The sequence below is a fragment of the Lycorma delicatula genome, chromosome 1, assembly GCF_047948215.1.
Source record: "Lycorma delicatula isolate Av1 chromosome 1, ASM4794821v1, whole genome shotgun sequence".
Classification (NCBI taxonomy): Eukaryota; Metazoa; Arthropoda; class Insecta; order Hemiptera; family Fulgoridae; genus Lycorma; species Lycorma delicatula.
This window is the reverse complement of record NC_134455.1, coordinates 92,951,412-92,969,563: the sequence shown is the minus strand read 5'-3', so window position 1 is coordinate 92,969,563 and position 18,152 is coordinate 92,951,412. Positions and strand designations below refer to the sequence as shown.

The following is an 18,152-nucleotide window of genomic DNA, read 5'->3' as shown; positions in this document are numbered from 1 at the left end:
ATTTTTACTTCAAACTAGTTTTTTCCCATATGAATATTATTAAAATATCTTATTATTTAATATTATTAAATAGTATTTATTTTCAATAATTATAATTCATTTATTCAAAAAAATTATTAATTATAACTTATCACCATAATCTAGAGCATCATCATCAGAATCGAGTTCATAAGTTGAAAATTCTGTAACCAAATTTTTGTAGTACCAATGGTGTACAGTTGGTATACACTGCAACAATAGCATCATATCTTTCTTTTTTCTATTGAAATTGGCCGAATGTCTGGATATGTTTGGACAATTGATTTTGCTCTACTGAAGCAAGTGATATTTGTTTCAACGTACAGTAGTTTTCATTAAATTAATTTTTTTAAATGGTTCACACTGAAAAGGACTCTGATGAATATTTACAAGGTTCATTTTATAAAATTCTTATCCATCTGATTCAGAGACTGTTTATATTCTGCCATCAACTGTTGACTTGCAGTTCTCAATCATACTTTCCAGATTCTTAGCGGAAAGAAAATCTAAACATTGCATTTCAATCAGCATGAAATAAATTTTTTTTCTTGTATACTGTCAAACCAGTCTTGAGGAGAAAAAATTCTTCATTTTTACTTTACACACTTTAACTGTATCATCAGCCACACGACTAAAATAATTAAATGATTTACTTTTAACTTGCACATTTTTCAATTAAATAAAAATTTGAATCATTCAGCAGAAAACTGTCCTGACACTAGGAATTTTAGATCAAAACATTCTACTGTAATCTGAGATCTGTCCAATAACTTTAGAAGGTTTAAAACAAGCTTAATATTTCTATTTTTCACAGTGCAAGAATCACTAAAGGCTACAATATACTTAAAATTGTTAGCATTTAAAAGTACATATTTTTTTTAAACATGCAGCTGCTTAGTGAGACACTTTGGTTTCTGACCCTACTTACATAAATCTTTGGTCAGTTCTTCAACCATTGGCAATAAAGATTATACTTATAATGTGCTACTAATGTGGTCAGTTTTGGAATTGGCAGAGATTTTTAAAGATTGAATGTTAAAGCATAATAATTTTCATTTCATCTTTCTTTATCAAGTTGTGTGTAATTTCTAGCAATTTCTGCTTCTAAAAGATGAATTTCCTTTTTTTTTGTTATAATTTTCTTTTTATTTTCATTTTGAGATGCTCAATCATTCTAGTAACCATCTTTCTTGGCAAGTATCTTTGGCAGGAGGCTTAAAACAAAGATTAAATTTTGTAAAAAACACATGGTAATACATTTTTCCTTCACAGGAATTACATTTCTCATTATGTAAGTCGTGCATTTCTTTTATTGTTAGCTCTGAATTTAATTATTTACATTTGGGATTATGAGCCCTGGTGTAGTGACTGATGTAAGCTGGAAAAGGTAGGATGTACCCAACCATACCAGAAATATATATTTTGTCGCCAAGTTCATATTTCTCTTGATGATTAATAACAGCAGAAACATCACATCTTGAACAAACATTATAAAGTCTACAATTGCTAACCTGTAATGTTAGCAATTGTATTATTTTTTACTCACTTTAACTGTATCATCAGCCACACGACTAAAATAATTAAATGATTTGCTTCTAGGAGGATTTATTACCCATGATGGACGTCGCCTGACAAGTCTTTTTAGTTTAACATAAGCCTGATAAAATTATATTTTGTTTATTGAGATCAGCAACGTTATAAAACTAAATAAATAGTTTTTTCTGTTCAAATGACATTTTTGAATTACATTTATTTTTAGTCATGAGTAATATCTTTAAAAGTTTTACCTCTATAATGTTTTCCCGAATGATTTTTGTAGCTTATCAGTGGAACCTGAATTAATGTAGCTATAATGCACAATTAAAAAGTTTTAAAATATTTAAACAAATTTAAAGCCATATTCTTAGCAATAGACAAAACTGTATGTTTTTTATATTTTCTATTTAATCACATTGACAAATTAAAACTCTCACACTATGTTATGTTGACAAGCAAAGTGTTGCACTCTGTGATTAAAGAACAAATGTAAGAAGTTAATCAGTATAACCTATACCCACTGAATGAAAAAAACTTTAACCTTCAACTGGTGAGGTGATGTCAAAATGACGGTGTGCGTCTGGTAATTACATGTTACCCACACCCTTGATCACATAAAGAAACATCCTTTGCAGAAGTGGTTCTTTTTTAGTTATATTTAGATTGCCATGCGTGAGAATTTTTACTGTGTCTGTTATTTCTCAATCGAGTGTCTGATGTCAAACTGATGTGTGCTCACCATTTATATAAGTACAATTTCCTTTCGTAAAATAATGCAGATTTTTCCTTAAATATAAATTTCCTTGCATCCAGTTTTATTAGCAAATCATTAATTTTTTTCAGTGTAAAAATGAACGTGAATGATTAGAATTTTGAAGAAGCAATTCTTCATGAATTGGATTGATAGGAAAGTGAGGATTCAGATATTGATGAACTAATTACAGATCGAAATAGGGAACCAGGTACAAATGGTTATCAAGAATGGGTTACAGATGGAAATCGAGAGTTGGTTGCTGTAGGAAATGAGGAACAGGCTGTTGATCGTAACGACTGTATTGTCAACGAACATAATACAGATTCTGAGGTCGAAGTTTCAGGAGGTGGTGAGAATGAAGGGAATAAACATGAGGAAGTAGATGAAAACATTTATCTGAGTAAAACCAATTTTAGATGGTATTAAAGTGGAACCGAGAAGAAATATCCAAGTTACAGCACATAATATATTACAAACTGGTAAAGGGCATAATATTCAAAATGAAAGTGAAATTGGAATATGGAATAAAATATTTTCTAACAATATTTTACATATTATTTTGGAGTGGACTAACAAAAACGTATTTTCTTTGAGAACAAGATATAAAAATCCAAATATTATTGAACTGAATGACGTTGATATTGTTGAATAGAAAGCACTTATAGGAATACTGCTTCTTACAGTAATATTCAAATCTAACTGCGAAAATCGACTCAATTTTATCTACCGATGGAACAGACCAAGAAATCTTTCAGTTGGTAATTTCAAAAAAGCAATTTTTAGTCTTACTTACTGTTCTATGATTTGACAATTCTGAAACAAGAACTCAAAGAAAAAACACTGATAAAGGAGCTATGTTTACAGAAGTATTTGATTGCTAACTGTCAGCACATTTACTCCATTGGTTCAAATGCTTGCATAGATGAAATGTTAGTCCCATTCCGCAGCAGATGACATTCAAATTATAACAAAAAAAACCAAACAAATACGAACTAAAATTGATGTGTATTACAGACTCGCGAACTAGTTATTTATATAACGCATACATTTACAGTGGTAAGGAATCTGATGGAATTGGATTGTCAGAAGAAGAAAACAAATTTTCTAAACCAATATAGTCTGCAATATGTCTGGCAAAACCTCTTTATGGTTCAAATAGAAACATAACTGGGGACAATTAGTTTTTATCAGTTGACTTGAGTGAAAAATTGGGAGATAAAGGGTTAACATATGTTGGCAACCTAAATAAAAGAAAATAGGAAATTCCAGCTGAATTTCTCCCTGACAAAAAACAAAAAATTGGGAAAAGTGTATACAGTTTTATTAAACAAATGACCTTGATTTCTTATATACCATAACGTAACATATATGCCATATCGCAAGACATACAGTCTTACAACAGACACTTTGACCATGTGTAAAAAGTAGCAATGAAGTTAGTTATATTGCACTTTAATAAATGCTTTACAAATTGTATTCCAGTCTTTAAATCAATTCTGATTTACAGCCAACCACTCAACTTGTACATAATCTTTTATTTCCTTGTTGCAATTTGGCTTTGCATCCCAAGTTATTGTACATTTATATAAACTCCTAAAACCTCTGTTATTGCTTATCTTTGTTGATTGTGAACTTTCAAATACTACCCTTAGTTTCAACCAGAACATATCCTGGTCGAATTCCAGTTTCTGTAAGTCGTGTGAAAGTTGCTCCAAATATTTTTTGTAATCTAACATTATGTGGTTTAGTCAAACCCCTCAATCTCTCAAGTTCTTTTTTTTCATTACTGTATAAAAGTGTTTTACTGTAATAAAAGCGGTTTAAAGTATTAAAGATGTTTTAAAACGCTTATTCACTTAAAAATAACTCTTAAATTAAATTAAAAGTAAATTTTTTAAGTAAAAATTTACTTAAAAAATGTAAAAATAAAAATAACAAAAAATTAAGGGGTATCAAATTCACGTCACCTCACCCATATGTGTTGGTGAAACGTCACCTCACCAAATGAAGATTAACACAACTGTGAATTCATTCAAAAATTTCAACAAATCCACAATAAAAATCATTTTATAATTTTTGAATCTTCTCAAATTTTGAAAAAAAGACACTTTTATCGGATTGTGACAAAAAGTGCAAAATTTATTTATGGGTTTCTTCTATAGGTTTTGTACATGGTGGGTACTAAAAAACAAGTCGACATGTTGCACAAATATTGGGCAGCACCCTTGTATTCCTTTAACATTACAATAAAAATTAAGTGAATATCTCTTTTACCTCTTACTTGATATGCTCAAATGTACTGAGAGACATGAGTAAATTTCTAAAGTGTAGAAATAAAGAATGGATTGCAATGAAATTTTATTAACATAATTCATTACCCTGGGACTACAATATCATATGCTACAGTGAAACATAATTAAGGAGACAGTTACTAAATAATTAATAATTTTTTAATTTTTAAGGCAGTGAAATGTAGGGTTTGTAAATTATTGGTAATGTTTATTTCTTAAAGCAAAAAATTTTAAGACATTATGAAAGTATTTTTATTTTTTTCTATTTTAGGGTTTAATAGTTTTATTTTAAATCCATTTAATTTATTTTTTAAGTTTATTTTAATAATGTACTTGTATTTGTTTTATATATTTCTTCTTTTTGACTTAAAGAAATGAAATACATGTAATTTTTTGTATGGTTGGTAGTTGCTAAGCAACACCATGAATGTTATGTTTGGAACTTATAACAATTGATATGTTTTAAAATGAGTAGCAGGTTTGGCTTGATGAAGATCACAATGTAGTATGATAGGATAAATTATAAATTGACAGTTTATGTAAAATTTATAAATATTTTTTAAGTGTGGTATAAAAATAAATGTTATGTAAAAAATTTAAAAAAAATTATAAAAATTAAACCAAATTAAACAACACACAACACACATACACACACGCACTCGCACACAATTTAAACAATTTGTTAAATACTTAAAAATAACACTTTTACATTTTGTTAGTACAGTTAAAATAATCCAAAATGGTGGATTCAATGTCAAAAAAAGAAAAGCTGTAAGTTTATTTTAAATATATCTAAATTTATTTTATTTTAATTTATTGTTTTAATTTAAGGTGATTTAACTTTTATAGTAAATTTGAGTAGGCTATGTATATTCCAAACTGTTCAGATTGATGAACTCTATGTATAATAGAACAAACAATTGTATATTTTATTCAGATTGCTGCATAATAATCACATAGAAATACAAATATAAGTTAATGTGAAGTTCATTTTAATTTATATGTGTGAAGTAATAATGGTGTACATGTAATAAATAATTTTGTTTAAAATGCATTCATTTAAACTGTTCTTTACAAGATCACATTTTTCCTTTCTTGATATGATTATTAAATAGCATTAATTATGGGGAATCCATACTTCAAAACAATTGCATGTTAGTTTTTAAAATTTACCTGCTCTTAGGCATCTGTACACAGAGGCATATAAAGTCAGTTGCTGAAATTCTCTTAGACATATCTTGCTATATCTTTTATTCAACCTACAAAATTGAATTTTTAAAAGGATTGATTTAAAAAATGCAATAAATCTCTTAATCTTAGGCAAATAATAGATTTTGTAATAATCCCAACACTAACTGTTGGAGGAGATGAATAACCAAGCTCTTGACATTTTTTTTCTGGTTAATTGTTTACAATCTGAAAGGATTATTTAATATTTTAAGTTTTGATGTAATAGTAATATCCATAAATCAAATTGTATTTCTTTGATAGTAATGCTTTTTCCTTCAAAGTATTCTACCACTCCCATTATTTTGCATTGTAAGAAAGGAATATAATTTAGACAAAATTATAGCTATGACTATAGCTATAATTTTGTCTAAAGTTTTGTGCAGAATAAACAATTTGATACTTTAGTATACTTGCCTCTCCTTTCCTGTTTAGCCTCCGGTAACTACCATTTAGATAATAAATACTTCAGAGGATGAATGAGGATATGTATGACTGTAAATGAAGTGTAGTCTTGTACATTCTCAGTTCGACTATTCCTGAGATGTGTGGTTAATTGAAACCCAACCACCAAAGAACACCGGTATCCACGATCTAGTATTCAAATCCGTGTAAAAATAACTGGCTTTACTAGGACTTGGCTTTACTGGCTTTACAGCTTTACTAACGCTGTAACTCTCGACTTCCAAATCAGCTGATTTGGGAAGACGCGTTAACCACTAGACCAAACCCCCGGTGGGTTTTAGTATACTTGCCTACCTGCAGGTAAGTATACTTCAAAAAGAGTAAATTTTTGAATAATCGATTCCTAATGGATTTATTCATTTTCAAAGTCTCTCCAGAACACTTAACTTTATTAAAATTGTCTTTGGATAAATATTGAAAGACTTTGGATAAATATTGGATGCAAGATATTGCATTTTCATTAGGGATTTCAAGTAATAAGTTTACAGACTGTGACTTTGTTCAGAGGCAAGCATTAACCAAATTAAAACAGTATCCCTCCATGGGTTGACACATTACAAATTTTAAGATTTTGGTAAAGTGAATAAAAGAACACCTTTTTGGACCGTAAATACTGCTCATTAAACTGTTACATAAGTAGAAAAATACTTATGTGCAGTTTTTAAATGCTTTAAAAAACTACATTGAGTATTTGTAGTTTTCAACATTGTAGGTCTATTTTAAAACCACATTTGTTTTAGTCAGTTTTTTCATAACAGTACTAAATTTTTCAACGTGGCAATAACAGACTTTCTTACTTTTTGCTCTGTAGCATCAGTCCAGAATCTCCTGCTGAAAGACTGAAAAAACTATTGAATGTTATTGAGAAGAAAAATGACAGAAATAGAAACAGTAGTAGTGATCTGAATATAGGAGAGAGATTGGAAACTGATATTCTTGAATTAACAAATATAGATCCTGCAATTAATCAAATCACTAATGTAAAAAGAGTTGTAACAGAAACTGATAATGGAATGGGTGAAGATCTAATGAACAATTTACATGAAGGATCCTCAACCAGTGACACTAAACATACAAAATATCTTGTTAATGATAAGCAAAATACTGAGGAGACTAATACCTCAACCAGTGACACTAAACATACAAAGTATCTTGTTAATGATAAACAAAATACTGAGGAGACTAATACTTCCACAAATAAACTACAAGAAATTGTACTAAATGAACAGTTAAAATTAATAAAACTGCAAATAAGAAGAGAGCAGATCTTAACAAGGAAAGCAGAACTGGAAATACAAAAATTAGAATCTGAAAACGAGAATAAACAAACTTCTAGTAATAAAGTGAAACAAACTGTTCATTTCCCAGAGTTTCTAATATTGCCATAAATTTTTAATGTAAATTTCTTATTTAGCATTATTTTTGTAATTTAAAAAGTATTACAATCAATAATTTTTGTAATGTAACATATTTTTTCAAATAAACCTTAATGCCTCCTTTTTTCACCCATTATTACTTAAGCATTTTTATTTATTGTGTATAAAATAATGCAGTTGTTTTACAACTTATTTTCGTTGTTAAATTATTGTTCATAAGGCTTTGGTATTTGGATGAAAACTGTCGTATTTTTAGTGCTGGGTTTTATTTTCTAGAGCTGGTTTACTTTGTAAAGCAACACTAAAAAAATCTCATTTATAAATAGACTACAAAATTAGTCTTTATAACTGTGTAAAATAGTGTGCATAAACATATTATAATTGTCATGTTTTTTATCTGAAAAAAAGTTTGTTAAATTCAATATTTACATTTTTTGTAGTTGCTAATTTTCATACATAAGTACTTCTCTCATATATAGTATAACTACAGTTTTGAGTATTGTTTAACAGTTTGAGAACTTTTTGACTGTCAAATAACAAATACCTTTTTTTAAAGGTATTTGTTAGTGAAGCCAATTAATAAACCAAGATGCTTTGAAAACTAGATCAATTTTGTGGAAGTGTTATGAAAATTAGATCAATTTTGTGATTTTACCACAAAAACTAGGATTTGAAATCAATAGAAACAATTTTTGACTTAACTGCAAAGTTGAAATAGTATAAGTAACACCCACTGTATTGTTTATCTGTTAGATAGGTCAAAATACTTATTGATTGGTTTAAATATCATTCATAATAATGATTGACAGATATTAATGATTAAAGATAATGTTTCAATAACATTTTTGGTTATACTCATTTAAATGCAATACTGAATCCCATTTAAATAGCTCAATATGAAAGGTCTTGAGACCTTTTGGTCAATCTATGAAAGGTCACAAAATTTTTGCATTTGTGATAATTCAAAATTTGTTAAATATTTAATTTGTTGCATATTATATAAGTACAAGGTGTTTGGGATAGTTGACTTCTCAATGATTCTTAAGGTGATCCAGCAGTCCTTACCTCTATTGGTGCATGGATTTCAGACTTTCTATTAGTGCATTTCAATCTACCTCATTTGTATCTTTTTTTGACTATTAGCTATAGGATATTCACTTACCAGAAATTGTGGTGGATATTCATACAGTATTTACTGAATGTAATTTTCTGCTCATATCCAAGTGTTAGAATTATTTTGGCAATGAAACACATCATTTAGGTGCTGAAGAGGTTGCTTGCTCTCAGCTGCCTTCAATAAGCATATTATCTAGTCTGGCTGTGTACTCCTAAAATGTTACTTAAAATGGAAAATGGAGTACTTCCTTGTGCTCCTAAAATGGAATAGACAATGTCACATTAAAGTTAAAAATGTATTGCCATTGGTATGGAGATAGGTATGAAGTTATGTATTCAGGCATGAAGTTATGCGTTCGTTTGTTTTAAGGTCCCATTAGGTTCATTTCTGGTGATCAATGAGCCCATTGGATAATTACTGCATAACTTATTAGTTTGACTTTTTTACCTAGCTCACAGGATTGCAATATTTCAGGTATATGGCCAAAACTGACAATCCGTTTAAATTCCTCAAATATCAAATGCTGTACTTTTCTTGCCTGAATATGTAACATATTTTTTTTTAATGGTTCAATTAAAATTCATATGTTTATATCATAACTTTATATTTTGAAATGATTTCTTTATTGTTTACCTTTTAAAGAAAATGTTACTTTCACTGCAGAATAATTCATTACACTACCAGAAATCATTTTGATAAGTCTTGGCATGCTGAGTACAATCTACAAAACCCCCACCGGATTGGTCTAGTTGTGAACGCATCTTCCCAAATATATATATATTCAATGAAGGAAACTGAAAATTTTACTTAATACTTTAGAAATGCTTGGATGACATGGCTTTGTCAGAATGTGGCATGAAATATTTATTATTCTGAATCTCTTTACTTGCAATGTAGTGCATGCATATATACCTTGTGCAAAGGCATTTATACAACCTTTTCTTGTAGGTTGTTAAAAACAATGTACATTTTCATTATTACTGCTTATAACTTGTTAATCATCACCAATGGTTCATCAAACTTGTTACATTAAATTCAAGCAAAAATCTGATGATTTAGTAATGTAGTAAAGTAGGAAAAGAGGTTTTAGTAATCTGAAAGCCACTGGTTAAGAATTAAATTTAATTTCAAATTTTCTGGTATATTGCAGTAAGTACATAAATTTAAAAATATATTAGGGATTAAACTCTCAAGTATTTAATAAATATATTTAATTTATATCTACTTTTTTCATTTGACAGGGCCCGAGGGTCAGCTGTGATCAAGGTCATGAGGGTTAACCCTCGACCTGGTCACTACCTAAAATCCTATATGGATCCTCATAAATTGCCAAAGAAACCAAAAATTGGAGGACCAAAGGGTTTGGCTGCGGAGATGCCGCATCTGGATGTAAGAATTTTTTTACTTTAATTAATCAATTATCAAAATATCTTAAATTGGGCCAATCTTCAAGGTGAAGTGGTAGCCCCTGAAGGTTCTGGGATAGACCTGATAAAGTATGGCATTTTTTCACATGCTAACGAAAATTTCATTTCATTATCCTTCTGCAGCTACAAGATTCAAGCCACAGTTACAAGATTCCAGCCAGCCAGTAAAACTGCTGATACATCTACTCATTTTTCTGAGGGAACAAATTGTAGATACGCTAATTATTCTTATTGTTCTAAAATTTAGTTTTACACATACCCCTATTCTCAATTTTTCTTTTTGTACTGTTGATTACATTTAATTTGCATGTTGTGGTGGTGAATGTCTTAAAAAAACAAACTAATTTTTGTGAGTGATTGGAGTATTTTAAGATGCTTAACTGTATTTGTTTTTAGTATCTGAGAGTGTATGTGCATTGATCTGTCCAATGTTGTAGCTAGTGCAGACATGGAATACTGGTTGTTTTGTTCGTGATTGTATGTATTTAACACAATATATATAGCAAACAGAAAATATACAAATTTGACTTTTATGACTGCAGTGTTTCATTGGGCAAACCTGATGCAAATTTACACACTTCATAAAAACCCAAGATCTGATAAAACATAATAAAATTTACAAACTATGAAAAAATAAATCACATTGAATATATTATTCAATCTCACTAATATATAATTAGTCACATGAATTATGAGGTTTTCATAATAAAGATAAGTATTGCTGACAACAGTCAAACTTATAAAACTGGTTATTTCAGATTTTAGTTAAGAAATATTTTTCTAATGGGGCAATGTTACTTACCTGTAATTAAATTTAATCAAATTGCTAGTTATAACTGAGCTACATTTGAATTAGTTTTAAGAAACACTTAAAAAACAAACTATAAAAATTATGGCTCCTTTCTTATCACTAGGGGTCACTCTTCCTCATTTCTCTATTGAGTCCTGTAGAATGAATAGAAGTGACTACAAAAGGTGAAGGGGATAATGTTTTGTTTAGCAAAAGGTTTGATTAAATTGCATTGCCTGAAATTTGGTCTTTGTCATAAAAAGAAACTAAAATTTTGCTTCTAGCTATAAAATTTCGGTTTCATACTTAAGAATTAACACTTGGATCAAAATTTTAAAAATTTCTAAGCAAAATTATTTCCATGCGATTTGTACTTATTTGAAATCAATACCTTCAAAATTATGGAAGAAATAAATTTTAATATACTTTTTAGTTTAAAACTTATGAGGTCAGTATTTTTATTTTTATTTTCATAAGCTAATTTTATTTCATTTCAACATTCTTGCTAAATGTTGATAATCATGTAAATCTGTGCAATGATTGATTTTAGACAGTATTGTAAAATTGTAAATGTAAGTTTCTGAAACTGCTGTAGAAGGAAGGCTTATTTATTGATTTAACATATTTATCCTAGCTACCACATTAAAAAATGAACTATTAACAGTTAAAACCCAATGAGAATTTTTTAATTTGTTGTATTGAAATTTTACTGTATGTACAATGTATGTACAACACATTTCAAACTGCTTTATTTTTAAAGATTATTTATTGCGGATATTGACATTGATAATTTCCAAAAATTCATGTTTTTTATTTGTAGGTGAATTTGTAGTATCCAATTTTGTACTGTTATTTCTGTACTAGTAATTTCTGTACTGTCTTAATGCTATTCACTTTCAATTTCTGAACTCCTGAACATGAATTTCATTAGTTGAACAATATGAACAATCTTATATGTATTCTGTTATTAAAAGCAGAGTGGAAAACCTAAATTTGTAAATTTATCTCACCCCCTATAACATATCCATATTGATCAGTTCACTTTACAATCATACAATTTCAGTTTTGAGTATTCAACACTGTTTAGTAACTTTCATAGTTTCTTTATCTATTTATACATAAGTCTGTTTACAGATTTAATAGTTTTTAATATTAAGTCTTATTTTAAATTTGTCTCAATTTGATATTCTGTAATCACATTCTGGACTGCACATTTTTTATATCTTATCTTTCAAATTGATCTTTATAGTATGCTTTACAGTATGAAACCGTTTTACAAAATTGAATTTTATAAATACACAATTATAAATACAATTTTATAAATACGCAGTCTGGGAATTGGTCAAAACTGAAATTGGCATAAGTTTTGTTAATAAAATTTTCTCTACCCACTTATAAATTCTACACCCAAATTTCAACATAATCCAAGTATTATGCACTTTCAAGGTTGCACCTCACACTCAAGATTTAGCATTTGCAATGTTTTCACAGATGAAGTATGCCTCTTAAATGAAGTGACACAAACTCTGCATCATTCATATTTGTAATAAAAATTGTAAAAGGTTTAATTGTAAAGAAAAATTTAGTGGCTACAGAATCTTTTTAATATAAAATATATTTTCACTACCTTTGTATGGGAAATGTCTACACAGAATAGCACTTCCATCATTTTAAGTAACTTTATAAAGTAATTTTTTTTTCTGTGGATGGGAATAACACTGCCTGTGGTAACTTTTATCTTTAAACCGAATACCTGTACCTGAAGTGTACAGAATAACATTTTTCATTTTTGCATTCATAAATTTATACACAAAGTGAGTCTTTGTGTATAAGATTTAGATGTAACATGCAGCTACATTTAAAAACACATGTATTAAAAGTATTTTAAAAAACAATTAGTTACTAGTGCCTTTTTTTAGTTGCCAACTCCAGAATCTATTGCATCAACATTCAAACCAAAACGCCGTCTACAGCCTACAACAGACAAGACAACACCCTCTAGTTGATGAAGGTGGTGGAATATAACTTCAAAAAGAACCTCTTCAGAAAGTGAGTCATAATTTGTATAGTGTTGTATCATGGGTAATGCAAATTAAATTTTTATACTGAATGAATCTGAGAAGTAGAAATAACAATTCAATTGTAGGATACACATTTATTAAAAAAAACACTAGTTTAGCAATCTCCTAGTTATATTACATACAAACCAGATGGTTATTTTTAATAGTCAAATTTTGGATTCTGTTTTTTCAACAGCTGAATAAGGGTTGATATGCATCAATAAAAAAGTTATTCTAAAATTAAACTTAACTGGATGTATTTGTACGAATTTTGAAACTTTATAAATGACAGTTTTATGAATAAAATTTGGTTCTGTTTTTTATCATTTTAGTTTTAGTATACATACAAAACCAAATATTGGTAATGGTAACTGATTTACCATTACCAGATATTAATTTCTGTACTCCTGAACTCTAATTATTGACCAGAGTGATTCTTTTTTTTTTGGTTTAATTTTGTTTGTTGGGTTGGTTATCTATTAAAATATAATCTTAATTAATATATTAAATTATATATCTACTGCAAACATTGTCTCAACTGAATTAAAACCAATTTTTTATAGGTCAAAAATGCTATTTTTGAATTTCTACCTCGTTCTGCCAAAGTTCCAGGTAGTATACAACCAATGGGTTCAGATGAGCCTTGTGGTAGTGGAGAAGAAGAAGTAATTACAGATAGTAAAGGTGTACCAGCTGGGGTAAGGAATTTTCACAATTTTTTTTACAAAAATATTGTTAAAAATTATAATTAAGTACATTTCCCTAGCCCACTTTTCTGTAGCAAGTTTCATATTTGCATCATGATTTCAAGTCATGATTCAACTTTCAAAGTTACTGAACAGGTAAAAATATTCTCAAAAACAGGAAAGCTAAATGGGCTGTCTGAACAGAAAAGCTTTTATCACTGCTGCAAAAGTACTTCGTCTAAATTTCAATTTCAATGGATGAATTTGCCAAGAATCTATTCATTCCTTCATGAAAAGGAAGGTTACTAGAGGTAATCAGGGTCATATAATAAACTTGCAGTGTTATTGCATAAATTAAATTACTGTTGAATTAATTTATTCACTTCATTACTAGTTATTATAATTTTGTCTTAAATTTATTTTTCCTAATATTTTTATTTTAAAATATTTATATTTTTCTTTATAAATTTTAATCATTTAAAATTTTGATAAAATATCTTCTCAAAATTAAGCTATGCAGCAATTCTATGACATTACATTATAATTTTCCACTTCCAATAAGTCCCACATAAAAAACCTCTAATAACCAAATTTGTAAATTTGGTTATTAAATTTGTAACTTTAAAATGCCTTTTAAATTTGTAACTTTTGTAATGATTTGTAACTTTTGTAATGATTTGTTTACACATTTATACATTTACATGATTATTATTATACATTTTTAATGATTTATATACACATTTTTACATACTGGGGGATTTTTAAGAAGTTAAGGCACTGCACTGGATTTGTCTTTCTTGATCCTATTAGGCAAAAGCTGGTGCTCTTATTTAGAAAGTTGAATGTTAGTGCTCTTTCTACCTGTAAGTATTTTAATGAATAATGAATTTAATTTGATTGTCATTACTTTCAGGATAATCTGTTGAGATACTATGGATATAGAGAATGGGCTAATAATGTTGCTCCAGCAGATGATGCTAACCTTTCTCAACATTTCAATATCATGCTTGGATTACTAATGAGTATGGCAGAAGATCCTGAAAATGCAAACTTTGCAGATGCAGAGGCTTATCCGTGTGTCCAGTTCTTAAAAACTATTAAAACTCCAGATGGTATAATACCATATAATACAGCATCTTATATTGCCTACATAGAATATGTAGCTCAAAAAATGCTTGACGAAGGATAGTTGTGCTATTTTGGCATATTTTTTAGTATTAAACATGTGAGTGCATAACACACACACACACACACACACACACACACACACACACACACACATACACACACACACACACACACACATACACACACACACACACACACACACACACACACACACACATACACACACACACATACACACACACACACACACATACACATACACACACACACATACACACACACACACACATGCACATACACACACATACACGCATACGCACACACATACATATATGCATGCACATACACATACACACACGCACGCACACACACCACACACACTCATGAGAACATAACTCAATGCATGTGCATGCATGCGCACACTCATACACAAACATATGCTTATTAGGAGTAAGCATATGTTAAGCCTAATAATACACAACACTAACCCTTGTTACACCACCTATATACACACAAATACTAACACAATTCACAAACCAAAAACAAAACAGCATGGTTTGAACGGCAGTAATAAATGTCTTGATTCACCATAGTTACACATTCGTTAACGTTATTTATCGATTTTTTTAAGTTGAAAAATATACAAATGTCACTTATTTGGTATATTTGTTACTTTACTTTTTCAATTCAGATATACAAATGCCACACTTAACAGTGCATTTATTATTGTCAATTAATAATTTTTCAATTCAAATATACAAATGCCACACTTAATGGTGCATTTATTATTGTCAATTTATACTTTTTCAATTCAAATATACAAATGCCACACTTACTTGGTGTATTATTTTTGAGTTAATTTTATACTTATACTAAAAATCACTGCAGTTTACGTTAAATGTATAACCTCAGGTTCTGGAAAATATCAAGAAAAGGTAAAATATTATGTTTATTTCAATTACATGAAATTGCACAATCCCAAGCACTAATTTGTATGTGTATTTTTCTGTGTTGTGTAAAATCAAATAAGATATTGCTTACTACAGATGGAACAATATCTTATGTTATTTCACACAACACAGAAATAATGTAAGGAAAATATAAGTAAAGATCACACCTGCACTTTGTATGTTTATACATTCTTTCATAAGACAATGTATATGTTGTGCAATAAGTAATAAACATATATCTGTCCTGAAGTTTGGTTACTCCTAGTATGTTAACTTATTACTAAATTATTTCAATAATTATTACTAAGAAACTGAATGAGTTTGTTTCACTGTTTCTTCCAGTAAGTTTTCCATTTACATATAAAATGTTCAATTTTGTATGTTTCTTTGGGGCATGTTGAGTGGTTTAAATATTAATGTAATAAGCTATACACCACATTAAAGATAAAATAATGCTTCATTAGTGCAAGCAAATTTCATAAAAAAGTTGCCCTTTGTTTGGATTTGGAGCACACCAGGTTCCCATATCATCACTGTTAGTAATTCCCATATTTAGTTACATTTACATGTGCCTTACTAGCTACATAAAACATTTATTTCATGACAATAGGGTGTTTCTAATATTGGATTAAAAGATGATGCAAGTCCTGTTTCAATTGTCTTGTACCATTTCTCTTCAGCCTTTTTCAGCAGTTCCAACTTAAACTGACTTTTTTGCAAACCAGTGTTAGTCAATCCTCAACTTCTAAGTTGTTTTATATTAAAATTGCATTCTTACATATTCTGACTGCAAAAATCTTAAGACCTTGTATAAGATAATGTATTGATAATATACAGAAGACTCCTATACAGGTTGGAAATTCTTTCAATCATGTAGAAAGTCAAGTACCTTACCCAAGAAAATTGATGTGAAAGTGTTTTTCAATGAATTTAGACAGAACTAAATAGTTTTGACAAAAGCAGAAGTTTTCTGGATAAGGTGCTAACATGTTACTGGCTGAACTTTAAGCGATGTAAACCCCATTGCTTATGCTTAGTATACTCTTAACAAAAGTGAGTGAGATTATATTCACAACTAGGCAAAGAAGCATTAGCAGCTATTAAAATGATCACCACTCACTAGTGCACATTTTTGGCAAAAAACTTGTGATGAGTGCTACAAGATAACATATTACATATTGTACCTTCAAATGTTTCAATTTAATATGTTCACCCACAATGTCATTCTGATGAAATTTTGTTGTTCAAACTTGTCACTGAATCTTCCAATAATAAATTCACCTAAAATATGTGCATTAAAATAAGTGCATGATATGTATACAGAAAATGGATCCTTTGGCTTGTGCATATATAAATTGCTCTAATATTAACCAGGGCATAGGAAAATTTATGTAAATTAGATATAAATGTGGCAGTTGCATTGGAATCCAGAAGACTCCTGTAAAGAGGAAGACTGGTAATACCAATACCCTTGGGAGAGAATTTATATCAATTTTGTGGGACCATTTATGGATCATATTCTCTTTATAGTTGTTGATGCCCATTCAAAATGGATTGAAGTTTTTCTTGAAAAATTATGGTTAATTATTTGAGATTTACAAAATCTTTAAGATAATTCAGAGACTGAAAATATTAGACCCAAGAGCTAATAAGATCAACATTATTGTAAATTAGCAGTCTATTATGGACAATTACTCTATCCTTAAATTACAGCATGTGCACATTTAGTTCCCAGTATGCATTCAGTTCGGTCATTGGTTCCTTTAGTAAAATGCAAATCCCTGATTTAATCACAATGTTTTGAATGAGGCAAGCTTTTTTAACAAACGAATTTTCTAAATAGACATCAGCACAAGTTAGATTGGAATAATTCTCATAGGTCATGCCTGTGCTAGATATTCTCATAGGTAACCTGCTAGATCATGACACAATGTGATTTATACAGTAATTTCCTGTCAGCTGAACAACACATACACTAAAAAGGTGCATAGGTAAAGACAATAAATGAATTAATAACATTAATGAATTCAAATGCTTTTGAAAGTGAAGAATACCTATATCAATAATGTGTGCAACTATTAAAAAACAACCTGGTATATGAGCTGCAACAGTATATTATATACTTAACCTTGTTAAAGTATTTTAAAAATATTCATAATTTAAGCATTGAAGGTAGTCAATGGAGAAAGTTGACAAACTAGATACTGCAGAACAAGTTGCCAATCCGCAGAAAATAGTTGCACATCCATTAAGGAAGAGTTGAAGAGAGGATACAACAGAGCCTCTCTCCTACCATAACCCATGAAAGGAAAACCAGGATCGTAAAA

The 18,152-nt window shown here is 29.2% G+C and overlaps 1 protein-coding gene across 1 annotated transcript; it reads left to right on the top strand.

Moving 5' to 3' along the window:
- The first annotated feature begins 5,338 nt into the window (after window positions 1-5,338).
- On the top strand, window positions 5,339-14,936 carry LOC142317566 (uncharacterized). The gene is made up of 4 exons (XM_075354124.1): window positions 5,339-5,370; window positions 10,026-10,173; window positions 13,625-13,759; window positions 14,661-14,936. The coding sequence occupies exons 1-4, from the start codon at window positions 5,339-5,341 to the stop codon at window positions 14,934-14,936; spliced, it is 591 nt and encodes a 196-aa protein (XP_075210239.1).
- The last annotated feature ends 3,216 nt before the right edge of the window (window positions 14,937-18,152 follow it).

Bases quoted from the DNA above. Each gene is read 5' to 3' on its own strand.
- LOC142317566 (XM_075354124.1), top strand. From the start codon at position 5,339: ATGGTGGATTCAATGTCAAAAAAAGAAAAGCT. The intron at 5,371-10,025 runs GTAAGTTTATTT...TTCATTTGACAG, and splicing joins ATGTCAAAAAAAGAAAAGCT to GGCCCGAGGGTCAGCTGTGA. The intron at 13,760-14,660 runs GTAAGGAATTTT...CATTACTTTCAG, and splicing joins GTAAAGGTGTACCAGCTGGG to GATAATCTGTTGAGATACTA.